The sequence below is a fragment of the Elgaria multicarinata genome, chromosome 2 (assembly GCF_023053635.1).
Source record: "Elgaria multicarinata webbii isolate HBS135686 ecotype San Diego chromosome 2, rElgMul1.1.pri, whole genome shotgun sequence".
NCBI lineage: Eukaryota > Metazoa > Chordata > Lepidosauria > Squamata > Anguidae > Elgaria > Elgaria multicarinata.
In genome coordinates this window covers 5240656-5268078 of record NC_086172.1, presented here as the reverse complement: position 1 = coordinate 5268078, position 27423 = coordinate 5240656, and the positions used below count along the sequence as shown (strand labels likewise).

At 42.7% G+C, this 27423-nt stretch overlaps 1 protein-coding gene across 1 annotated transcript; it reads left to right on the top strand.

Moving 5' to 3' along the window:
• The first annotated feature begins 40 nt into the window (after nucleotides 1–40).
• On the top strand, nucleotides 41–26485 carry LOC134391932 (serotriflin-like). The gene is made up of 8 exons (XM_063115854.1): nucleotides 41–158; nucleotides 10478–10539; nucleotides 11565–11678; nucleotides 14094–14184; nucleotides 16544–16689; nucleotides 20635–20729; nucleotides 24806–24894; nucleotides 26361–26485. Exons 1-8 carry the CDS (start codon nucleotides 41–43, stop codon nucleotides 26483–26485), a joined length of 840 nt encoding a protein of 279 aa, XP_062971924.1.
• The last annotated feature ends 938 nt before the right edge of the window (nucleotides 26486–27423 follow it).

Below are 27423 nucleotides of genomic sequence, written 5' to 3'. Positions count from 1 at the left end.
ACATGAAGTCCTGAGCCGCTCCCAATAGGGCAGCCTCAGCATGGATGTTGAAATCCCTCCAACACCAGCCCTGAGACTACCCCAGCTAGCTCAGGAAGGGAGACTGTTGAGCAGCGGGGTGGACGGAACAGGGATTGAGCCCAGCAGGGCCACGTTGAGTAAGCGAATGAGTTAGCTAAACACATGACTGCTTGCAGAAGCACCAATCTGCTTGCTCTTCCTCCCCTTCTGAACTACAGAATGCAGGCTGATCAACGTACCACCCAGAGAATATTTTGAGAGGATTATAAAATAAATAAAATAAAGAGAAATTCAGGACTTCTGTTGATGAAAGACTGTGGAACAGAATTCTGGGAGCACAATGGCAAATGTGACACACAGTGGAATAAGAGAGATTTGGGGTCTGTCTTGACGAGGGGTTTGTCATGGGGGGGGGAGTCAGTGGTGGCAGCAGGTCATTGGTGAGCTCCATCACACAGGGGCAGGGGGGAACATGCTCCCTACCGTCGCTTCTCCGCCCGTGTTTTCGTTGCTCAGTTCCTGCATCTTTCAAAAGAGGAAGTACACAGCGAGCACGAGGCCCATTCTTTGCATCACGCAACGTTGACAATGCAAGGCTCATGTTTTTAGAGACAACACCTTGTACCATTTATTCCTCAATTTCACCACTACCATTTCCCTTTAGATGCCCCTGTGCATTATGAAGAAAGCTAAACAAATTAATATCTACGTCTAATGTTATTTTAAGCATTAAAGGCATTCAGGAGAAGATACTTACACCTGTTGAAATTCCCATTTATACCTATGCTAAGTTCAACCCACCTTACTAAAATGTTGCCCTAATGTGCTGTCTGCCAACTCCAAACATGATGCCTTTAGTGCTATAAATAGGGGTGGGGTGGGGTATCTGCATGAGAACGGAATGAGAAGCACATTGGAGTATTATCTGGATTTTCATTAAATCGGCTTTGGTCCGTCAGTGGCACACAGAGCAAGAAAAGCAGAGTAAATAGTACCTAAAGGAGGATCATTAATTACTGTAAATCTAGTCATGAATTTCTAAGATTGCACTTGGAACCTATTAGTGTAACCATTAGCTGAAACAAATGAGGGTGGTTAGCTTGAACAAAATAGTTTAATCTTTCTATTTGAAGTTGAGTACTTCTCAATGTGCTTCACTGAACCTTTTTACCATGTACCCAGTTTATAGCCTTCTTTTATCTTTGTATTATTATTATTATTATTATTATTATTATTATTATTATTATTTTATAAAGCACCATCAATGTACATGGTGCTGTACAGAGTAAAACAGTAAATAGCAAGGCCCTACCGCATAGGCTTACAATCTAATAAAATCATAATAAAACAATAAGGAGGGGAAGAGAATGCCAACAGGCACAGGGTAGGGTAAAACTAACAGTATAAAGTCCGCACAACATCAAGTTTTAAAAGCTTTAGGAAAAAGAAAAGTTTTTAGTTGAGCTTTAAAAGCTGCGATTGAACTTGTAGTTCTCAAATGTTCTGGAAGAGCGTTCCAGAAATAAAATAAATGTGGGTGCCCTAAATGACAGAAAGTGTTGGCATCTTAAGTGAGAGTGTGATGTTGTCAGGAAGTGTTATCAAGTATCTTCTGGCATATCAAGACGTTCTCTATGTTCTCAAAGTGTCCAATAAGCCTTTTGACATTGGGAACTGAAAGTCCAACGTGGCATCTGTCTCTTGCAGGACTTTAGGGACACAGTGAAATTGACTGAATAATAAGAGGAAAATGGATTTCCTGAAATAGTCCCTCCCTTCCCCCTTCACACATAGACATATGGTTTCACACAATTGTTTTAACGATTCATCAGAAAATTTAATTGGGGGTAAAGCTATCTGGAATTAATGGGCTTACTTCCAACTAGACATGTATAGAACTGTACTGTTCCATTTTGTCTCGAACCCAAAGTCAGTATGGGATGACTTTCAAATCTTTGAATCTGCTTTCAAATAAAGCATTATGGATTTTTGCAAGACATTCTTTTTCTAAGTAATCAAAGAACAAAAAAAGTTTTTCCTAATAGTTCCTGTCTAAAATAGATTTGCACTGAACAGCACAATGGGTCTTAACAAATCTGCTTCATTCACTGTCCTTTCTTTGGAGAGGTATTAACACTATATCTCTAGAATGAAATGAGCGGCTGGAAGGTCTACCCACTTTACAAAATTGTGCCTTTTTCCTAACTGCTATAAATTATTGTGGTGGCCTTGATAGTAGCCGTTTCGATTTCCCAAAATTCAAAAAGCCCCTCGGAACAAGGCTTTGTGGCAGAAACAAATGGTGGCTGATCTGATTCTCTTCCTGTATCCAGTTGAACCATAACATTGATCTGCAGGTGGACTAATAAATAGATGATCATTTGGGCTTGGCAGGGACCTTTTGGACTTTTCCATCTCTATTTATGTTTGTATTTTAATGTCTTGGAAGGCAACAGCAGCGCATTGTTGTAAATGAATTCTGTACACCATCCTGTGATTTCATAATGAAGGGTGGTGTATACATATTTTAAATAAATACATAAATTGTTATTGCTGCCCCAAATCCCACCAGGACCATCAACAGTCTGTCATGAGCTCAAGCACCCTTGAAATTAAGTTCTACTTCTGATTATGTTTGTCAAGTGCCTAAAGACTTTTTAATTAACTAATAACCTGACTTTTAAGTGTTAAACCAATTAATTGCTTGATTAAATATACATTAATTTCCACACTTTCAGAATCTTAATGGAGCTGCTGTTTCTGAAAGGCTGAAGGAAAGCTAACATACTCCTCACTGTTGACTCCTTGGCAAATTTAAATAGTTTAGTCTATAAAGATACCAGCCTGACTGAGCTGAAGACAAGCAAAATTATGCAAGAGACAGAGGGAATATTGTTCAGTAAGTCCTCCTATTTTGCATTAGCAAGGGAATGAACAAAGCTTTGCCTATAGTATATGGTCAGCATTGAAACAGCACAGCACAACAAAAAATATATTGCACTTGGATAAATGAGAGGCAAGAGCATTAAAAACATTTCAGTTCCAGGTGAAGCAATTTTAGTATGTGTTTTATGTCTGTGCTCCATTTCATGTGTAGATTAATATAGGGTAACCATATGAAAAAGTGGACAGGGCTCCTGTATCTTTAACAGTAATGTAGAAATGGGAATTTCAACAGGTGTCAATTGAAGGGGGTGAAATCCCCTCTTCATCACAACAGTTAAAGCTACACTAGCTATAGTAGAGTGGCCAGATACAAAAGAGGGCAGGGCTTTTGCAGCTTTAACTGTTGTGAGGAAGAGGGAATTTCACCCACTTCAATTGACACCTGTTGAAATTCCCATTTCTACATTACTGTTAAAGATACAGGAGCCCTGTCCACCTTTTCATATGATTACCCTAATTAATGGCTCTTTGCCCCCACTGTTGTGCTTTCCCACCATTTCCTGATAGCCTGTGCACTTTGTAGCCTCTGTACTCACTGTAATTTATGATTGGTGTAGTGGTGTAGTGGCTAGAGTGTCGGACTGGGAGTTGGGAGATCCAGGTTCTAGTCCCCACTCAGCCATGGAAACCCAGTGGGTGTCTTTGGGCCAGTCACAGACTCTCAGCCCAACCCACCTCACAGGGTTGTTGTTGTGAGGATAAAGTGGAGAGGAGGAGGATTATGTATGCTGCCTTGGTTTCCTTGCAGGAAAAATGTGGGATATAAATGCAAAAATAAATAAATAAATAAATTTGGTTTGTGAAATCCTTGCAACATTTTTTTTACAAATATTTTATTATTATAAACAACAAAGCTCTGTGGCCTACTCCTATTTTATATGGGGTAATAAGAAACCCAGAACAGCTTTAACAGTATTATGAAAATCTAAATCTCAAGGTGAAACATTACTCAGGTTTCTGTACATTTTATTTACAGGGCAGCATTTTAAAGGGGACTGCTTTGCTTTTCCAGGGAGAGTCTGAATGTTATTCGTTTTATATAATTCAGGTTTGAGTCAATTTTATTTATGTTAAGTTATTTTAAGAACATAAGAAGAGCCATGCTGGATCAAACCAAGGATTCATCTTGTCCAGCATTCTGTTTATGAAGCGGCCAACCAGCTGTTGACCAGGAACCCACAAGCAGGACACTAGTGCAACAGCACCCTTCCACCCATGTTCCCCAGCTACTGGTGCTATCAGGACTAGTAACCATTGATAGCCTTCTCCTCCATGAATTTATCCAAGCCTCTTTCAAACCCATTCTGGTTGGTGGCCATCACTACATCTTGTGGTAATGAATTCCATAATTTATGTGCTGTGTGAAGAAGTCCTTCCTCTTATTTGTCCTGAATCTCCCACCAATCAGCTTCATGGGATGTCCCTGGATTGTGGTATTATGAGAGGGAGAAAAATGTCTCCCTACCCACATTCTCCACACCAGGCATAATTTTGTACACCTCCGTCACGTCTCCCATTTGCCTCCTTTTTCCCAAGCTAAACTATTTATTTATTTATTTATTTAAAACATTTCTATCCCGCCCTATATCATTAACAATCCCAGTTGATGTAACCTTCCCTCATAGGGAGAGATGCTCCAGCCCCTTAATCATTTTAGTTCCCCTTTCCAGCTCAACAATATCTTTATTTTAAGGTGCGGTGACCAAAAACACAGTATTTCAAGTGTGGTTGCACCATAAAGGTATTATGATATTGGCAGTTTATTCTCAGTTCCTTTTCTAATTGTGCTTAACATGGAGTTTGCCTCTTTTGTTCGTTCTTTTTTACAGCAGCCGCACAATGGATTGAAATTTTCATCAAACTGTCCACCCCAACCCCAAGATCCCTTTTGTGGATGGTCACCACTCGCTCAGCTCCCATCGGATTATATACTTGAAGTTGGGATCATTTTGCCCCAACATGCATCACTTTACACTTGTGTATATCCAACTGCTGTTGTCATTTAGATGCTCATTCTCCTAGTTTGGAGAGATCCTTTTGGAGCTTCTCACAATCCCATTTTTGTTTTAATCACCCCAAATCATTTGTTGACATCAGCTAACTTGGCTACTTCACGGCTCACTCCTAATTCCAGTTTATTTATGAATAGGTTGAAAAGCATTGGTGAGGCAGGTGGCTACCAGGAGGAGGGCCTTCTCTACTGTGGCACCCTGGCTGTGGAATGAGCTCCCTAAGGAGGTTCGCTTGGCACCTTCATTATATGCTTTTAGATGCCAGGTGAAGACCTTTTTATTCTCCCAGCATTTTAACAGTCTATAAAAATTTTTAACTTGGTGTTTTAAAATTGTAATTTTGCATTGCGGCTGTTTTTATCTGGTTGAGCTTTTATATTGTATTTTATATTATTGTTTTATACTGTTGTTTTATACTTTAAATGTTTTAAATTTTTGTGAACCGCCCAGAGAGCTATTGGGCAGTATAGCTATTGGCTATTGGGCAGTATAGAAATGGAGAAATGTAATAAATAAAACATATTACTTTTATACAGATATGTAATTCCCGGTAGTAAACTTTTGATTTATGATGATCTGGATAGAAATAAGCAAATCTAAACCTTTGTTCATACAAAGGAATATTTTAAATCTGATTTAGGCAGCGCTTGCATGGTTCTGGGAGTGTGTTCCAGTGACCATAGGATGCTTCAGGTTCCTCCCCTCTGCCTCATCTCAGCTGCTGTAGAAAGAACCTGCAGGCTGCTATAATAATTTACCAAGCAGGAAGTGTTCCTGCTATAAAAATACCACCTCAGTGCAATTTAGCTACAACACATGAAGCCCTACAGAAGACATAGCAAAGAACACACTGAGAAAGGTAACATAGGAAGTCAGTTTATTTTAGCAAAAATGCTGCTTTCCAAAAAATCACCTACTTATCTCTAAATACAATAATAAGCATTTTACAATTATGAAGTCATTTTTAATGTACTTTTGTAAGGGAAAGTTCATTAACTATTGGCAATGATTTTTATCTCATACTACTAGACTTCAGAGGTTAAACACATAGTTCCTGGAGAGAAAGCTATTTGTTAGGAAACCTTTCGCTCAGCTCCTTTTCCCCAAGATGTCCAGTACCAGTTGTGTCCATTGGTTATTTCAGGCTTTTTAGTGGCACTCAAAGGTTTTACGCTTAGTGGTCTCTTTTGATTGTTATTTGTTTAGGTTTAGTCTCTGGTTTACTATATCTATCTATCTATCTATCTATGGACACTGCAGTGTCCATGTAGTTATAAATGGTGAGTAAATTCAGCATTCCAGCTAGCCTCCCTCCTGCCTCAGCTAGATGTATGCTGAAACTAACATGGCCGCCTGGCTCCTCTAGCACAGTCATTTCCTTAGTGGAATCATCATTCCTTCTGATGGTTGGGTTTTGCTTTAACCACTAAGCAGCCTGGTTTCTGACCCTGCCACAAAGAAGCTATGGGATTGAATGGGACTGAAACTTTAGTTCATAAGCAGCCCTGGCTGAGAAACAGACTCATCCTGGTTCTTTCCTCCCTTTTGAGAGAAGAAGAGTTCTCTTTCCTTTTTTTTATCTTTTCCTTTGGCTTTTTGAGAGTATTTTGGGCTCTCTTTCCCCAAGCCTCATGTGGCGTAGAGTGGTAAATGGCAGTTACTGCAGCTGAAACTCTCCCCACGGCCTGAGTTCGATCCCAGCGGAAGCTGGTTCTCAGGCAGCTGGCTCAGGTCGACTCAGCCTTCCATCCCTCCGAGGTCGGTAAAATGAGTACCCAGCTAGCTGGGGGGAAGGTAACCACGACTGGGGAAGGCAACGGCAAACCACCCCGCTACAATGTCTGCCAAGAAAACGTCAGCGAAAGCAGGCGTCCCTCTAGGAGTCAGTAATGACTCAGGTGCTTGCACAAGAGGTTCCTTTCCTTTCCTTCCCCAAGGCTAGTTTGCTTTTTTGCTCACTGATGAAGCAGGGTGTAGAACTCAGCAGAGTTCTCTTTCAGCCTTCCTCTGGATCCATGATCACCTGGTCTTCAGATCTCTCCTTGGAATAGGGAGCTATACATTCCTTTTAACCCACCCACCCCCTGTGCTCCTGTCCTTTTTTTCTAAGAGTTTGGTCAATACTGCTATAAAGTTGAAAGCTTCAAACACTTCATTTAATTAGATTGGGCCGATGTAAGTTTTTAAGTACAATTTTGAAACCTTTCAAAGTGCTTCGGGGCCTGCAACATTGGTTTTGGCCTAGTCTCACTATTTTTCTCATAAGTTTTAGAAACTGTTAAACTGTAGTGTATTTTGCATAGTGTACACATGTATTTTCTTTCTAATCATTGCAGTCTAGACTAGCTCTTGATTTGTTTTTGGAGGCAGGCAAAACCCTTATTGTTCTGGCTGGCCTTTGGCAAATAATCTGGACCTCTGTCTATACTTTGGACTTTTAAATAGTTATATATTTTAAAAGTTTTAAATGCTTTAATATTGAAATGTATTTAATTATGTTATTAACTTTTGTATATTTCTATTTATAGATTTAGCTGTAAATGTTTTCATTTTGTAAGGCTGCCTTGAGGCTCAACATTGGGCAAAAGGCAGGATACAAATAAATATAATAATAATAATAATAATAATAATAATAATAATAATAATAATACAACAGTAATGTTTCATATTTCATTTCTGTATTTGATGTTCTTTTGCATTTACTTTTCTTTATAAACCATTCGTATCTTAAGACTTTTTGTGTGGCATGTTTTCATTGGGTTAACAAATTAAAAGCGGTATTCACTGTTTTCCTGCTTATGTTATCAAATCTATTTTCAAGGGTAACAGAGTTGGTGAGGAAATCCTCAATCTCTTTGCGATCAGATGTACTGAGAAAGGGACCCATGGAGATAATTTAGACTGACCCCAACCACATAACACTATTGCCCATTCTGAAGATGTCTGGATCACTGACTATTAAAGACAAACAAAGTAGCAGACCATAATAACAGTTCATATGTGGCCATTTGCTTTATGAGGCAGGTGTTCCTATGGGCTACCAAACAGAGGGACTAACAGGCAATAAAATTGCCTGGCTGGGTCTGCCAGAAATATAGCCTCATCACTCCTGGAAAGTCTATGTTCTACAGCACCTGCTCTCAAATTAATTTGATAGAATCCCACCCTCCACCCCTGGGTTTAATTTACTGGCCTCCCCTGGCTGGGCCTTGCAGGAAACTATAGGGCCAGACAGAGCAGGCATTCATAGCATACAGAGTGCTGAGACTGGCAAATCTAAAAGCAAGTAATTTTGTAAACTGCCCAGAGAGCTTCAGCTATTGGGCGGTATAGAAATACAATAAATAAACAAATATATTGCTTTTCAAGAACCAAGGAAATTCAGTGGGTCTTACTTTGAGTAAATATCTAGGGATGGAAATACAGCCTGTGCAAGAATTGAGCCATGCCAAGTTGGAAACAGATTGGTTCATACCTTCATTTTTAGGATTTTTTAAAAAAAGTTTAACTTTAAAAAAAAACTAAAAATCAAGACATAAATGTATCTGCTTCAAACTTGGCGTGGCTGAATCCCTATTTAAGAGCTACCATGCTGCCAAGTTTCACCTCTTTATCTTTGAAAATGAGGGTGATGTAAGCATTTTGATTAATTAATTTGAAAAGTGAGTTCAACACATAACACTAGCTTTGATTTTATATTGGATGTCAACATGGTGTAACATCCTGGCAGACTCTGGTTTGGTTGTCAACTGTATAATATCTGGTCATCCGTTACACAAAGCCATGAAATTCATTAAACAAAAAACCCACGCTACAATACAGCGTTAAGGCTCTACAGTTTTCAATCAAGCACCAAAAAGCAGGGAAATTAGCCTTAATGCCACATCCTCCCTGAGGCAGTGAAATTCTCATTCTCCCAAAGCAGATAAACCATGAGGACAGGATGGAGAATATGATATGCAGAGGTGACTGTGGGGTTGTGGAAAATTGATGACGAACAACTTAGGGCAACCTACTTCTCTTTTCTTGTTTAGAGCAGCCCTTCCCCAACCTGGTACCCTCCAAAAGTGTTGGACTACAATTCCCATCATTGCTAGTCAATATGTCCCATGGTCAGGAATACTGGGGCTTGTAATCTCAAACATCTGGAGGGCACAGGCTATCCTATGAAGAGGTGACTGTGGGGTTGTGGGAAACTGATCATGAACAACTTCAGGCCACCTACATCTCTTTTTTAGAGCATCTCCTCATGTTGAGAGTTGCAGCCCAACACATCTGATGGGCACCAGGTTGGGGAACACTGTTCTAGAGCAAGGGTAGGCAGAATATAGATCTCCAGATGTTTTGGAGTTCAACTCATAAAAGTCCCTATCAGTATGGACAGTGATCAGGAATTCTGCGAGTTGATGTCCAAAACAGCAGGATAGATCTATTTTCTGCCCACAACTGTTCTAAAGTATGATGTTTTCCAGCATTAAAATATGTGATACATCAAGGAACTCCAAAAGATGTGCATCGGTTTAAATAGATCAGGAGAGACCCTGGAGAATGAAGATGTTGTGTAAAGGACCTGCAAACTACCGTGAGTGAGAAATCATGAGCACACAATAAAAGCCTCAGGTAGAAGGTTCTAGATGTATTATTACTAAAGCTGAAGGGCATGTTGTTACTCTCCTCCTGAAAAGCAACCGTGTGGTCCTGCCTATATGCTCCAGAGGGAGGTGTCATCCTGAGGTTAAAAAATACTCCCTGGGTATCTATGAGAATAGAAATTCAAGGAAAGAAAATGTCCATTGTATGCCAGAATAGAATCAAAATTCACTAATGAGTCTGTCTGTCTGTCTGTCTCTCTCTCTCTTTCTCTCTGTCTCTCTCATACAACCTGGTTACACTTAAAAGATCTTGGCTACAATCCAGATATAAATCCCACTGAATTTGGCTGGAGGGATTTAAGCAGGTGCTTAACCTGCTCCCATGAAAATCAATGGGAGTTTAAAGTGATTGCTTTTGACTGGATTTTTCTTGTTGGGTAGGGCACACCTAAAAATGTGGTGTGTGTGAAGTAGCCCAGGAAACCATTACTTCAGAGCTTCAGACAAAGGTTCAGTATTACATTCAGTCCAGCAAAACCATGGTAGTAAGAGTGTTTGCCTTTTCATAACTATATTACCTTCCAAGTGTATTCCAGTAATTTACAATTGTTAAAATCCTTTAACAAAACAGATGGCGTAAAGTTAAATAGGTTGTGAGGTCCTGCCCCGTTTATCAGAGAGGGCCTTCTTGACTTGTTCATTAGTGGCCAGGATTGAAACGACCTCTGCTTGAGCCCCACATTCAGATATACCTCATTTGCTCAAGCTTTGTTCTTCCAAATGTAGGTTTGCATGTAAGCTAACACAGGCCAACTTAAATCATGCATAAAATCAATCACAGCTCCAAACTCAGCTTAAACAGATGAAGGTTCTAATCAGATTTGCTTCTTGTTTTTGTTTCCCCAGACATGCTTCTTCAGATTGTCCTCCTCTCATTGGCTGCTGTGCCGCAGGAATCTCTTGGCCAGGTATGAGCTGTAAAATCTGCATAGAAGATCTGTCAGACATGGCTGGATCAGGAACCCACAGTTCCTGGTAATATGTTTCCTCTGTTGATTTCAGAGTAGAATACATCTTAAGACATTTTTCTATCCATTTTCAAAGAGGCAAGAATGCATATAAGGGAAAGATACAAGTTGTAGGGTGACCCTATGAAAAGGAGGACAGGGCTCCTGTATCTTTAACAGTTGCATAGAAAAGGGAATTTCAGCAGGTGTCATTTGTATATATGGAGAATCTGGTGAAATCACAACAGTTAAAGTGCAGGAGCTATACTAGAGTGACCAGATTTAAAAGAGGGCAGAACACCTGCAGCTTTAACTGTGGTGATGAAGAGGGAATTGCATCAGGTTCTCCATATATACAAATGATACCTGCTAAAATTCCCTTTTCAAGCAACTGTTAAAGATACAGGAGCCCTGTCCTCCTTTTCATAGGGTCACCCTAATACAAGTCATGAAGTAAAGGACAACCTAAAATATATGCAAGCTGTATCCACAAAAATCAGGCCTTTTCAGTAAGATTTTTGCTAGGATGTAACGAACAATCATGTAATGCCTGTATAGTGAAGGGTGCTTCCAGAAGGAAGAAAACTCCTGGAGCTAACAATCAAAAGACATTCCACAGTTATTCCATCTTTTTCTTCATGGATTTTCTGTGGCAAGAAAAAAAAAGTCAGAAGTGGTAGGAAGACATGAGATGGCTACAAGTTGTAGACATTGTCATCTGGACCCCCCATAAAATGCTGTGAATAAGGCAGGGTGGTTGCAGGATAAAATAGAGTAACCATATGAAAAGGAGGACGGGGCTGCTGTATCTTTAACAGTTATATTGAAAAGGAAATTTCTGCTTCCGCTGGGATCGAACTCAGGCCATGGAGAGAGTTTCGGCTGCAGAAACTGCCACTTACCACTCTGAGCCCCATGAGGCGGATTTTTTAGAAAGAGGAGGATTTTTTCAAAGAAATCCCTGTCATAACTTCTCTTACTTTTAGCAACGCTCAAGTGTACTGGGTGAAATCTCTGAAGAGGATAAGAAGGCAATTGTTGACAAACACAACATGATCAGAAGAGAGGTAGAGCCGACCGCCAAGAATATGCTGAAAATGGTAAGATAAAATCCACTGATACTGTTGAAAGGCTTTGTTGTGGCATAATCTCCCCTCTCATAACTTCCAAGATGACAAGTAGCTGGAACGTATTTATTTATTTATTTATTTATTTATTTATTTATTTAAAGAGTTTTAGGCCACCTTACAGGAGGGTGTTCTTTCTAGGCCTCTTACAAACTTGTAACAAATAAAAACACACTTCCAATAATACATAAAATAGCTAACATATGAAATTCAATTTAAAATTAAGGAAATATAAAAAGGCTAGTAAACTGTAGCTACAAATGAACCAACTCTTTAAAATCCAGCATAAAGTAGCCCAGCCAAAAAATAAAAATAAAAATCACAGATCCAATAACCAGCTTTCTTACACCTATCCTCTATTATCAGATTAGTCTTTAAGACATTTTTGAAGGTTAACACTGATGGGGCTAGTCTCATGTTCCTTGGGAGAGACTTCTATACACTAGGGGCCAGCACTGAAAAGGTCCTATCTCCACTGCCTGCCAATTTGACTTATATAATAGCAGAGCAACGAGCGGAGGTAGCTGAATTGTCATAGGTAGCCAAATTGCAGCCCTCCATGGGCAGGATGATGCCAGTGGGCATGCTTATGCCCGTTTATATAATCATCTCTTTGCAGAGAGTGACATGGAGGTCTGTGCTCCCTGTCAGCACAGAGAAAGAGACCCTGCCAGCAGTGTTGATCCAGTCCCCAATTTCATAGAGTACATCAGAACACCATGCAAAGCCACTTGTCCAGCCCTGGGGGGTGGGGGGTGCAGCTGCTCCTTCCGGTGTGGCCCAGTCCACTGCTTTGTGCAGTGTGCAAAACTACTCAGCTAGCACCAGCACCTCCGATCTGAGGCCATTGCTAGACAAGGGTTTAGCCCGGGCTGATACCTGGGCTCACCCCTGTGCTTCCAGATGGGGTCAGGGGATCCCGGGGTCAGCCTGGGCTAAACCCTCCCTTGATCCAGGATAACCTGCACCGGTTCTGGCCCGGTATTTCCGCAGCCCCGGGCTGAGCCCGGGGCTGCAGAAGGTCTAGCCGGTTCCGCAGCTTTTCCCGGCTACGTGACTTACTCACGAGTAGCCGAGAGAAGCCGCACACTGGGCACAGCGCTCCATAGGAATGCTGTGCCATTCGAGCCGGGGGTGGTGGTGGAGAACGGACCTGGCTGGAGAGATGGAGAGAAGAGCGGAGCCAGGGTGGGGAGATCATGGCTGGGGCGGTGGAGGGGGCATTGGACTTGGCAGGCGAGCGGACAGGCAGGTGGGCGAGTGAGCAAGCGTGGGGGGGATTGGACATGGGGGGTGGGCGGATGGGCATCAGACATTGTGGGGGCAAATCGGGAGCAGGGGGAGTGGGGAACCCTTTTTTTTTTTTAAAAAAAAAAAAGACCTACCTTTTTTTGTGCGCTCCTGCACACATGGCCCCTTTAAGTTTTTTTTAAAAATGGCTGACGTGACAGGGCTTTCCCATACCCCATTGCGTCTCACGTGTAGACCGGTGTGACGGCCCTTGCTAGCTGCAGCGCGGCCTCGCCCCGACTCCCCACCAGATTATCTGGTAGGTCTAGCAAGACCCTGAGTAACAGAGCTTCTCAATCAAGGGCATAGGGAGGTCGTTCTGAGCTCTGTGATAGGCAGGAAGTTGAGCCACTCACTTCCAGGGATTATGCCCCCTACTCCCCGCAGCCCTCTCCCCAACCCCTTTACTGTATAACAATACTTAAATCTCTCCCACAAAATGTGTGTGAATTTAAAATGTTTGGCCTTTACTAGATGATAACTAGGGATGTGCATGGACCCCCCGATCCACCCCGCGGGCCGATCTGAAAATTGTGGATCGGCCTGCTCCGCTCCACCCATACTCCGCTCCTCTTCACCGCGGAGCTCCGGCTCCGAATCGGAGCTCCGCAGTGGAGGGGAGTGGCACCAGGTAAGGCCGGGAGAGGAGGGCGGGGTTTTTTACTGGGCCCTGCCGGTGGCGCCGGCGGCGGCAGAGCCCGATAAGGAACCAAGGGGAAGGGGGGGCCTTACCTGCCTCCTTCCGCGGTCCCTCGGGTTCTTCAATTGAGCCCGTGGCTCAACCAGGAAGTCTGGGCCGCAAGTCTCCACCTCTTCCTCCGTCTCTTCTTTCGCTGTCTACACCATCGTTTTGACGGCGCACTGGAGGCGCATGCAAGCGCCTTCAGTACTAGGTGTAGTTTTGGCCCTGCTGGATGTGAGCCTGTGATTCCCTTTTTATAAAGCTAAACACTTGATGATTGGTTCTTTGGTGGGGATCTTGGGGATCTGAATTCAATCTCCTGCCTCTCTACCCCGTTGCTGATTTGTGTGACCTGTGTGGGTTGCATTGTCATGGTCTTGCTAAAATCTAACTGTTACTTACTTTGGTCCACCAAGAAATGGAGTGACGACGCTACCAAGACTGCTGAAAATTGGGTCGTTCAATGTTCAGGAGAAGCCAGCCCGCAAGGAGCACGAACGGTGGACGGTATGTGAAGTGGAAAAAATAAATACACTAAGGACTCTTTCACATAGAAAAAGCAAGTTTGCCATTAAATGGAAAATCAGATTGGGCAGTGGTCATTCATTTGTGTTTTTAGATTGTTGGTTGTTTTATTATGTTCTTCATGGTTTTAATTTTTGTGAACCGCCCAGAGAGCTTCGGCTATTGGGTGGTTTAAAAATTTAATAAATAAATAAATAAATAAATAAATAAATAATACCCTAAAGGGCAAAGGAGGGGTTTCACTAATCTTCTCCAAATTGGTGCCCTCTGGATGTTTTGGACTTCAGCTCCCACCAGCCCATGTCTATCATGCCCATAGCCAATGCTCAGGAATGCTGGGAATTTTAAAATACCCTTTGGGAGATTGTTACACAAGAGCTCCATCAGATGAGCATTTTATTGCATGCTCGTTACTGGGCCCTCACAGATTTTCACGGGTCCCGCTCACGATGTCATCTGCCTCCTGCATGCCTCCTGTCCCTTCTAGCCTTCTTCGTGTCACAAAAAACCACCCCGGGAAGTCTGACTTATTTTTAAAGATGGAAGTTGCCGCTATTTCCTGCTGTGTGCAGGAGAAGCAGCGGGATCAAAACAGCCCACTGAATGGGCCACGGGCACATTGCTTATTTCTTCTTTCAAAAGAGGAAGTAATGAGGGACAAACGTGCCGGCAGAATAGCAAATGCAATTCCACCCACCAATGTGATGTCTGCTGCATACCACGTATTTTGGACTTTTGCATTCAAGCCTAAACTAGTCAATATGTTAAATGTGTAGCATCTAACAGATCCTACTTTACTGTAAGCATAAGAACATAAAAAGTGCCATGCTGGATCAGACCAAGGGTCCATCTAGTTCAGCACTCTGTTCACCAGCCATTGGCCAGGGACCAACAAGGCAGGACATGGTGCAACAGCACCCACCTACCCATGTTCCTCAGCAACTGGTGCACACAGGCTTACTTCGTTGAATACTGGAGATAGCATACTACCATCAGGGATAGAAGCCATTGATAGCCTTTGCCTCCAGGAATTTATCCAACCCCCTTTTAAAGCCATCCAAATTGGTGGTCATCACTACATCTTGTGGTAGTGAGTTCCATAATTTAACTATGCGCTGTTTGAAGAAGTACTTCCTTTTATTTGTCCTGGATCTCCCACCAACCAGCTTCACAGAATGACCCCAAGTTCTAGTATTTTGAGAGAGGGAGGAAAATGTCTCTCTATCCACATTCTCCACACTAAGCATGTGGACCCCTGACCTCGATCAGGACTACCAAGCATGGGTAGGGAGGGTTAAACCTTTCCACCTACCTGCTCCCTCCCAAATTACCCCTCTGAATATGAAATCGGGGAAATCTATCTATTGGCACCAATGGAGGCTTCCCCCGCATCTTTTAGGCCCTCACCGGGGAGAAGAACTGAAGGTGAATTTGGGGTGGGCCTGATTCAGATCAGGATCCCACACACCTACAGTAAAGTTTAAAAAGAAAAAAGTAGGCTTTGCTAGATGTTTCACATTTAACTAGGGTGACCATATGACTGGATTTGCCCAGATTTGTCCAGGTTTTTTGATGGCAAATCCGGGAGGGGAAGGGGAAATCCAGTTTTGAAACAGATCCATTCATCCATTGATTTTTTAGGAATTTTTTTAAAAATGAGGTTTTAAAATTATTATTTTTTAAACTGTCATTTTTAAAGATAAAGAGCTGAAAGTTGGCACCATAATAGCTTTTAGGTAGAGCTTTAGCCATACCAAATTTGAAACAGATCTGGGGCCAGTAGCAAGCCCTGTTAACAACAACAGCAGCTTGCAATGAGTGAAGATACAGTCAGAAAAGATATTTGAGGGAAGGGGAGAATGTAACACACAGAGTATAGCAAAAGCTTCAAAATACAGCAAAACCTACAAAAGTAGGAGTGAGTGAAGTTAATTTCATATACATTGAATCTCTCACTTGTTCTTTATTTCAGTGATTTTAACATTAAGATGTTATGTAGAACAGATTTGTCTTAAATGTGTGCTGTAAAATCAGATATCTGACCAAGGCTATGTTCGGGTGGGCACGCCCCCTTGGTGCTAGACATGCCCCCTTGGGGGCAACCATGTTGTCCTCCTTTTTGGTTTCCAAAACATGGTCACCCTAATTTAACATATCATCTAGTTTAGCCCTCCATTAGGTGGCTAATCTTAGTGCAGATTTATTATTTTTTGTGAACTACCCAGAAAGCTTCAGCTATTGGATGGTACAGAAATGAAATGAAAAGAAATGGACTAAATAAAATAAAATAAGTGAGTTTGAGCATTTGGCCTTGGATACAAACATGTTTCTTTTGTTGCAGGAAGGGTGTGTGGTGAGTCTATACTGAGAGCAAATTATCCCAGCTCTTGGACAGATACTGTTAATGTTTTTGCAAGTACAAAGCCTTATTTCAAGTACGGCGTTGGAACAACTGATGAAACGAAAGACATTCTGAGTTATACCCAGGTATGAAGAAAAACACCAGCATCTGATTTCTAATAAGATACTTTTGGGCTAAAACTGTAGAAATAATGTACTTGAGAGTTGCTGTTTTAATTCCATTTAAGCAAACCTGCCACACGAAGCTCTATCATGTAAATAGGTTGTGAGCGAAAGGGCTGGTTAGGTGGAGGGATGTGTCAAGCATTTGATCAAGGGCACTTCCCAGGGCAAAGACCCCAGATGTAATACCTGAGAACAGGTTGAACAAGCAGGGCTTTGTTTTTCCCAATTTTGCAAATTGCTTCCACCTCCACCTGCATGAAAGCAAAATAAACTTAGCTTCAGGCAGTTGACGGGAAAGGCAGCAGTGGGTGCAGGTGCTCCCGTCCCAGGACTCTGGACTGCAAGTTCCAGCATCTTCAGCAAGAAAATCTTCTGTCTGGGATGCTTTAGGGTGGATTCCTGCACTGAGCAGGGGGTTGGACTCGGTGGCCTTGTAGGCCCCTTCCAACTCTGCTTTTCTATGATTCTATGAAAGTGACACTGTGCACCATGAGCAGTGTTATGCTAAAGCTGACCTAGGCATGGCCCCTGGATCTTCCGAGCCGTGCCTGAGATCTTTAGAGTTGCCCCTAGTTGCCATCAGCTGCCTTAATACCAGCCTGCTTCTTCCCTCTGTGGCCTTAGTTACTAGAAATCCTTAGGACTCACTCCCTTAGCAGAGTACTAGGGAGTGTAACATGAAAGCACCAGCCTTTTAAACTAGAGGGGAGATTGTCACCTTTCCTTCCCCTGTCTGCTCATTATTTTCATTAAGTCTAGAGTCCAAAATTGCCTAATAGCACCACTGTCATCCGGGTTTCTCGGGGTGTGCCTGATTCCGCGGAGACCTGCCCAGCCCCTTGCTTCTGGGCAACTCCACATGCCCTGGGCCAAAGTAGGCAGCAGAAGAATGATCTGCTGCAGTGGGTCCTCATGTGCCAAATGGAACGCCAGAGGCCTTCCTGATCTGTTCTTTCCTCCGCCCTGGCCTTGCCTTGGAAGGCAAGAGGGTTTGCTTGTAAAAAGGATTTGAATGAGCAGCGATCTCTGTATTTGGGGCAGGTAACGTACAAGTGCATGGCTTGCTTGAGTGTGTCAAGAGCAACTCAGCTCTGCAGTCACCTTTCTGGAGTGCACCTACTTCATAGAATCATAGAATAGCAGAGTTGGAAGGGGCCTACAAGGACATCGAGTCCAACCCCCTGCTCAATGCAGGAATCCACCCTAAAGCATCCCTGACAGATGGTTGTCCAGCTCCCTCTTGAAGGCCTCTAGTGTGGGAAAGCCCACAACCTCCCTAGGTCACTGGTTCCATTGCCGTACTGCTCTAACAGTCAGGAAGTTTTTCCTGATGCCCAGCTGGAATCTGGCTTCCTTTAACTTGAGCCCATTATTCCGTGTCCTGCACTCTGGGAGGATCAAGAAGAGATCCTGGCCCTCCTCTGTGTGACAACCTTTTAAGTATTTGAAGAGTGCTCTCATGTCTCCCCTCAGTCTTCTCCTCCCCAGGCTAAACATGCCCAGTTCTTTCAGTCTCTCTTCATACGGCTTTGTTTGAGCCACATGGTCAGGCTCCGGTGAGTGCATTGCGCTCCATTGGCATTGGGGGGTTTGCACTAGGCTAGAGAAAGGTGAATAGATGTGGGAGGAGGAAAAGGGCTTCTTGCACTTTTGTGCTCAATCACCACAATGCCTTGCGGCACCTTAAAAATTTACCGTGGCGAAAAGGCCTTCATGGACACTGTACAGAAAGTTATTTTGAAAGATGTTGCTTTTCATGTAACTGGAGAAAAATGGCATTTGGTGAAATAAAGGTACAGAAGCCCTGATGATCTCTGTTGCATCTGATCCCACTGGGCCAGCAGCGCTTTTGCCCGCATGGCTTCCCTCTTCCACTGCTTCCCTTGAACTGAATTGTTTTTCTGAATACCTTCTTCAAATACCTTCTTCTCCCCTGTCCATAGACCCCCTTTTTACAAATAGGGGCAATATCTTGGGGCGATCACCGGGATCGTCCCTGTGCGTCCACATGACACGGAGGGGATCCCGGGATCAGGGAGGGATGATCCCTCCCTTGTCCCAGGATCTTGCCCTCCCCTTTAGGCCTGTTTTTCTCATGGTCTCGGGCACGGAACATGTGGCCGGGCGCCACATTTTTTCCTCGCGAGGAGCACGGACCCGTGCATGGGGCGCAGCGCTCCTCAGGAGCACCGCACTCATTGGGGGTGGGGTGGGGGGAGCACCCCACCCCCAATGAGTATTTAATGAGTATGGGGGGTAAGTATTTTTTAAAAAACTTACCTTTTGTGCACGAGTGTTCGTGCGCTGCTGTCCCCTTAAGAAAAAAAATAAGAAAATGGCGGGCGCAATGCTTCTCCCTCTGAGGTTGTCGCGCGCCACAGGTGTACTGACGGGGAGATCTCATGATAAAAATATCGTGGGATCTTCACCTCGCTAGACCACTAAATCTAGCTAACTGCAGGGATTTCCTTAGGACACAGGGCACTTTATAGACACACAAACACACTCACTCTTTCGAGCCTGGGCAGCTGCCCCAGGCTGCTGATTTGGGACGTCATGAAAAATCAGCAAATTGTCATTATTTAATTCATTGATTATTATTGCATTTTCACTCCCAGGGAAGGGGAGAGGGAGTTGCACGATGTTCTGCTTCAGAGACCAAAAGGACTTGACCGGTTTTGAGTATTACCTTGACTGGTGTTGGGTGGGAAGGCACCGTTTTCTGCTCTGCCTCCACAAAGAAAACATCTTGGTGCCTGGACATGGCAACAGAGACCTATGGGGTGGGATGGTACAGGAAATTATGTTGGGTAGGGAAACAAATGGAGGGCATCTTTCTTGGTTTTAGTAAAGGTATCTAACTCTGCATTTTTGTACTTTTAAGAGTTGTTTGGTTGCTAAAATGTTAATATTGCAACATTTAGTTAGATTTTAGGATTTCCAGAAATTAGAACACAAGAGACTATGTATAAAAAAGTCTTTTAGAATCCCAGAAACTCATTGAAAATAAAATGAGGAGCCACCTTTGACAATGGGTCTCCCTGCCTCCTTATCTGTTTGGGGAACCAGGAACAGCAAAGCAACATCCTCTAGTCCTGAGGTCTCTGTCTAGTGCTGTTGTGCTTGTTGCTGATGGGTAGAAGGGTAGAAGGGAAAGGAAAGGAACCTCTCGTGCAAGCACTGAGTCATTACTGACTCTTGGAGGGATGCCTGCTTTCGCTGATGTTTTCTTGGCAGGCCTTATAGTGGGGTGGTTTGCTGTTGCCTTCCCCAGCCATTATTACCTTTCCCCCAACTAGCTGGGTACTCATTTTACCGACCTCGGGAGGATGGAAGGCTGAGTCGACCCGAGCCGGCTGCCTGAAACCAGCTTCCACTGGGATTGAACTCAGGCCGTGGGGAGAGTTTTGGCTGCAGAAACTGCTGCGGTAGAACAACTGAAGATTTACTCAGAAGGAAATACAATTATGTTTAATGGGAGTTACTTACAGTCTAAAACAGCACAACTCACAAGGAATGGGGAGGGAAGAAGAAACTAATTCAGCAAGGTGGATTGGTCCTGTTCTCCCTCTGCACAGTGTGCTGGAATGGCTGCTGTTGGTGACCATTGAGGGAGGGGAGGCCTCTCTCATAATCCCTGACAATTGGTCATACCAATTTTGTAGTCCAAAACATCTGGAGAGCATAATGGGAAAAACAGAACAGAGTGTGGCCCGAATCTGCATTATATGGCTAAAACTGCCTTCCTGAAACTCACTGAACTAAATGTATTTCATATTGTTTTGAAACCTCTGTTCTATGGTTGTGTAGTTGCAACAGTTTCTATCTAGACCACAACTTATACTTCATGTTACTTAATGAAACCCAGTTTGATTTGTCCCTCTTCACCCCCACTTTTGTTCATAGATTATTTGGCATCATTCAAACCAGATCGGATGTGCACATGCCTTCTGTGTAAACAGTGCCCACAATTTCCATTATGTCTGCCATTACTGCCCAGGGTAAGTATCATGCTCAAATAAAGTATTCTTAATTTTCCATATTCAAGAGCTAGTCTGTATGAACGCTTGTGCGCATAAGGTAAGTGGTTTTTAAAATTTAAATTACTTTCCCTGCTTGCCCCACCCTTCCCCCGATGGGCGCAGCGCTCCTTGTGAGGAATCGTATGGAGCCGTGGAGCCTCATGTTCTGCCATCTCGGGCTCAGCCCGGGACCACAGAAAAAACGGAGCTAAAGGGGAGGGCGAGATCCGGGAGCAAGGGAGGGATCATCCCTCCCTGATCCCGGGATCCCCTGTGTGTCATGTGGATGCACAGGGACGATCCCGGGGATCACCCCGGGATAAAGCCCCATCTAGCTATGGCCTAAGAAGGGTTACAATACCACATCCAGGTTCTAATATTCATACAGTACTATAATGTACAGGTTTGTGGATTTAGTGGGAAAATAGAATAAAAAACTCAAGTTTTGTTTCTTCTTCTTCATCTTCATCTTCATCATCATCATCATTCTTCAATACACAGATTTATTATGTCAATAGCAAAAATATACACGTCTGATTCTAAAACAATAATTTCCTCAAAAGACTTAATATACTTAATATAATTCAATACGCTTCATTATTACACAACTTAGCCCCTATCAAGATAAATGGTATAAATGGGACCACAATACCAGACGGAACGCCTCTCCTGATGTGAATATACCCAGTCACTACGTTCAACATCTAAGGTCCTCCTCCAGGTGCCTACTCTGAGAGAGGCTCGGAGTGTGGCAACGAGGGACAGGGCCTTTTCGGTGGTGGCCCCCAGACTATGGAATGATTTCCCTGATGAGGCTCGCCTGGCGCCAACGCTACTATCTTTCCAGCGCCAGGTTAAGACTTTGCTCTTTGCCCAGGCATATGGCGGCACATCTTAATCACCCACATGTTCATTTTTTTAACGGTTTTTAATGCTTTACATGTGTATGTTCTGAGTTTTAGAATTTTAAATTTTGTATACTTGTTTTTATCTCAATTTTAGAATTTCTGTAAACCGCCCAGAGAGCCCTGGCTATGGGGGCGGTATATAAGTGTAATAACTAACTAACTAACTAACTAAATATCCGTTCCTAATTCTTCTTGCTATTAATTCTTCCCCGTGATATCAAGAACTCAGTCTTTTGTGTCTTTCCAATCTTTAGCTCTCAATATCTTTGATATTAAATGAAATGTTACTCAAAGGAGGCCAGGCTACCTCCAGGCTTTTTTGTATTTCCACTGACAGGCAAAGGGAATAAAAAAATACACACAGGGGTTTTGGCTTTTAACTGAACTGCTAGTTTTTCCTCCTAAACCTTCTCCTCACCTCTCATTCTCCCTTACTGTCAACGATGTCACGCTTACTCCGGTCAAGGAAGCTCGTAGTCTTGGCTTCATATTTGACTCCTCGCTCTCCTTTACTCCTCACATCGAGGCAGTAGCTAAATCCTGTCGTTTCTTCCTGTATAATATTGCCAGGATTCGACCATTTTTGTCTGTCTCTTCTGCCAAGACTCTCGTTCACGCACTGGTTATCTCTCGGTTGGACTACTGCAACCTTCTTCTCTCTGGCCTTCCTTCGTCTCACATCAGTCCGCTGGTCTCTGTCCACCACTCTGCCGCTAAGATCATCTTCTTGGCCCGCCGCTCTGACCATGTCACTCCACTTCTGAAATCTCTTCACTGCCTATCTCGCCTCTCTCATCTCACACTATCGCCCCGCTCGGGCTCTCCGCTCCTCTGATGCCATGCTTCTCGCCTGCCCAAGGACCTCCACTTCCCTTACTCGGCTTCGTCCTTTTTCTTCTGCTGCCCCTTACGCCTGGAACGCTCTTCCAGAACACTTGAGAACTACAAACTCAATCACTGCTTTTAAGACTCAGCTCAAAACTTTTCTTTTCCCTATAGCCTTCAAATATTGAGTTTGTTCTGACTTTACACTGTTGGTTTTGCCCTACCCTGTGCCTGTTTACACTTCCCTGTGCCTGTTTGCATTCTCCTTCCCTCTTTATTGTTTACTACAACTTATTAGATTGTAAGCCTATGCGGCAGGGTCTTGCTATTTACTGTGTTATCTGTACAGCACCATGTACATTGATGGTGCTATATAAATAAATAATAATAATAATAATAATAATCTGACTTTATAAAGTACGTTCTAACTGGTGAGTGCTATTTATTCCATTTTTATTGATGCATTTTAATTGATCTCCTTTTATTTTTATTAATTATATGCATTCTTATATTGATTCCAGTTTTTCACAATAGCCTTTACTATTGGTTTGGAAAAGCAATTTTTAATTTGTTTTCTTTCCACTTCTTGACAAACGTGTGTATTTGTGATGTACCAAACAATCACCACTGTCATGACTTCACCAAACAAAATTCCCATCATTCCTAAGGCAACCCATTAATGTTTGGAGCTGCACAGTGTCATAATGCAATTCATGTTTGGAAATGCCAGTTCTCCGTGGGCTTTTGAGTTTCCCTGTTTATTTGCTTTTTCTCAACTTGAACAAACACCTTAAATAACTTTTTCCATTTTTTAAATTCCTTCCAATGGTAGATTTGAGGTGAGAATTAGGGGTGTGCACGGACCCCCCGCCCCGCGGGCCGATCCGCTCCATGCCGCTTCGCCCATAGTCCGCTCCTCTTCGCCACGGAGCTCTGGCTCCGAATCGGAGCTCTGCAGTGGAGGCGAGTGGTGCCAGGTAAGGCCCCCTCCCTCCTCTCCCTTACCTGCAGAGACCAAGGGGGAGGGGGGCCTTACCTTCATCTGTCCGCGGTCCCTTGGCTTCTTCAATTGAGCCCGTGGCTCAACCAGGAAGTCTGGGCCGCAAGTGCAGCCTAGACTTCCTGGTTGAGCCACGGGCTCAATTGAAGAAGCCGAGGGACCGCGGACGGACGCAGGTAAGGGAGAGGAGGGAGGGGGGTTTACCTGGCCCTGCCGCCATCGCGGCAGGGCCAAGTAAACCCCACTTACCTTTTTGGCGGAGCTCCGGATCGAGGCGAAAGAACTGCCTTCACCTCGATCCTCTTCACCACGCTCCACCGGCCCCCCAAACCTCTTCGCCTTCGCCTTAAGGGTAGGCGAAGCCCCCCGCTCCGCTCCTGCTTCTCCGGTTCGAGGAGAAGCGGAGCACATCCCTAGTTGGAATATAAATTTAGAAATTATAAATATATTGACCAGTGCTGTTTCCTGAAACTATGAGATATAATATAATTTCCAAGATTGATGTTTTTTCATCTGTTTTACTGAGAGTTTGTAATAAATTCACTAGACTTTCAATATCTGAGGAGAGAATAACCCCAAGGTATCTTATAGGTTTTCCTTGTCACTGATTTCCATATATCTGCTGAATACAATTTTCTGCTAATTTTATAAAGAAAATCTAATAAATTTTGGATACAAATTCTTTCTTTCTTTCTTTCTTTCTTTCTTTCTTTCTTTCTTTCCATATAAATCCATTTTTACTATATAAATCCACTCATTATCTTTATGACTAACTAGTACCAAACATTCAGTACAAATTACAAACAGTGCCACTAACACTACGTGCCCCTGGTTTATCCCAAGTTTTAATTTAGAGAGTAATCCTATGGATGTCTAGCCCAAATGATGGAGATCTCTATTTGATCTTCCTACTACAATACTTCAATACTCAAACTGCACAGCTGATTTAGTGTGGAGCTGGAGCACATCAGGGTCATTCACGACAGATGACAACTGTTGCCAAACCCGAAGCTTCCCTCTGGAAAAGGAACATTTTTGCAAAGTCATTTTAGTGCACTGATTTCCTTAAATGCAGCTCCCGTGCGGTTCCACTGCCTATCTTTTACCCTATTTCTTCAATTCTAAGATGCATTTCCCCCCATATAAACATCTCTAAAAATGGGGTGCGTCTTAGAATCGCGGGTGTGTCTTAGGGTTTTTTTTTCCTGTTGGTTGTACTGAAATTAGTGTGCGTCTTACAATCGATGGTGTCTTACAATCGAAGAAATATGGTATTACCTGTGTTTCAATGAGAAACATATTGCATTGCTCTGTGATTTCAGAGGAAACATAAAAGGAAAATTGAGCACACCTTACCAGGAAGGTCCATCATGTGGAGACTGTGCTAACAGCTGTGAGGATAAACTGTGCAGTAAGTTATTGGTGATTTAAATAAACTCCTCCAGATAATAATACTCCTCTTACCAACCTGCAAGGACAGATGTAGTAAAAAATAATCCCAGAATCCCTTGTAAAGTGAGTTCCCACTTTTGATCATCTCTATGCCATTTCTCATAGACTGCAACCCTGGTGAGTAAATTCCATCATCCAGGTAGTGCCACAAAAAATATGCCAAACGAGCCTCTGTCGGAACAAAACCCTGAGCAAGGTTCTTGGGAGAACCTTAGTTAGGCATCCACTGGCCGCCTGAAGTTCAACCTGAAAAGGGTCAAGCTTTTGCAAGAGCACAGTTTGAACACTCTGAAGCTCAGACTTTTTGTGAGCTCCAGTTCAAGTGCTTGCAAAAGGCTGAATAGTGTTCATGAAGCATCTGCCTCTTCCTCCTCCACTAATCCTGCTCTGTGCCTCGTTCACCAAGGTAAGTTATTGGGTCTTGAGACTGGACAAGAGGAAAGCAGCAGCAGTGCTGTCAATATCAAAGCAAATCCATTTTATGAGTCTCATTTCTTATTTATCCATTTCTTTCTGGAAATCATTTTGGGAGGCAATATTCTCTGGGGCCAGAGCTAGACCTAAGGTTTATCCCTGGATCGTCCAGGGGTCAAACCTGTTCATCTAGGTGACACACAGGGGATCCAGTGCTCAGGCAGGGGCGAACCCTGGATGATCCCATGATAAACCTTAGGTCTAGCTGGGGCCTAAATATAGGGTGACCATATGAAAAGGAGGACAGGGCTCCTGTATAAAGATACAGTTGTATTGAAAAGGGAATTTCATCAGGTGTCATTTGTATATGTGGGGAACCTGGGGAAATTTCCCTCTTCATCACAACAGTTAAAGCTGCAGGTGCCTGGCCTGCTTTTAAATCTGGCCACACTATAGCTGCAGCATAGCTCCTGCAGCTTTAACTGTTGTGGTGAAGAGGAAATTTCACCAGGTGCGACATGCAAACAAATGACACCTGCTTAATTTCCCTTTTCTATGCAACTGTTAAAGATACAGGAGCCCTGTCCTTCTTTTCATATGGTCACCCTACTAAATATGTCTAGGCCCAAGCCGTTTATAGGTCTGTCTGAGTAACCAAGCACTTTCATGCAAACCTAGAAAGACACAATTTGTTTTTTCTATTATTAATAAATAGCTCAACATATTCTGCACCAGCTCTAGCTTCTGTATATGAAGTGCATTTCATAAATAAATACAAGAAGTTACCCAAACATTAGTGACAATGGAAAAGTTCTTTCCCAGGAAGGCAGAATGCTTCAGAATAAGTCCAAGAAATATTTTTGGTTCATTAGGATAAATCAGCTTTTGCATGTAGGAACCTGAAATCATGCACATTGCCATGCTAACCAGAGGGGAAATTAAATATTTTAAACAATAGGTGTTTTTTTCTCTCTCTTGTATCTAATTTCACTTTGTTTTTATTTCTTTCAGATTATGACTGCAAGTATATTGATGATGATTATTGTGAGATACTGCTGAAGAGTTTCAAATGTAACAAGAAGTTTGTGCAACAAAAATGTCCAGCCTCCTGTAATTGCCCAAAATCAGGTCTATAAAGCATATATGAGGCTTTACAAGATACATCTTGCGATAACTCTTCGTAGCTGGAAAAGAATGAAAGTTAAGCATTAAAAAAAAAACCTCCAAACATTTTCTTCAGAACTGATCTAAATTTAGCAATTGAAAAATAAAAATACAATATTAAAGAAAAACCCACTGTGTCCATTTAGTTCTTTAGTCATTGTTTTACTTTAGAAGCTGTTTTGAACACTTCCATGATAGAATTTAAATAGTACAAAGTGTTGATCTCTAGTCTAGTCACTTCACTTCCTCACACCCCCGTTTCTAACATCATCTGAATTCTTAGCAAAATACCAATGAAGGTGTCTTTTGTGCTGTATGCTGTTCAATAAGCTAGACATTAATTTTATTACTGCTTCGGGCTGTACAGGTCCTTCTCCGTGAGCCCCTGCCAAAGGAAGTGAGGCAGGTGGCTACCAGGAGGAGGGCCTTCTCTGCTGTGGCACCCCGGCTGTGGAATGAGCTCCTCAGAGAGGTCTGCCTGGCACCTACGTTGTACTCTTTTAGATGCCAGGTGAAGACCTTTTTATTCTCTCAGTATTTTAACAGTCTATAAATTAATTTTAACTTTGCTGTTTTAAATTTGTATTTTAAATTTCTATTTCTGGACTGCTGCTGATTTTATCCTGGTTGTGCTTTTATATTGTATTTTATATCATGTTTTTATACTGTTGTTTTATACCTTGAATGGTTTTAAATTTGTGAACAGCCCAGAGAGCTTCAGCTATTGGGCGGTATAAAAATAAAATAAAATAAATAAATAAATAAATTGGTAAGTATTTTCTGAAATTCCTAGTACAGAATTCTAATTGTTATTGTTTTTAATTAGAAAAGAATAACAAGAAACTTTTAAAGATACTTTTAAGCATTATTTGAATTCTGGATGTTTTTTTTCTTGTGGACCAACACACTT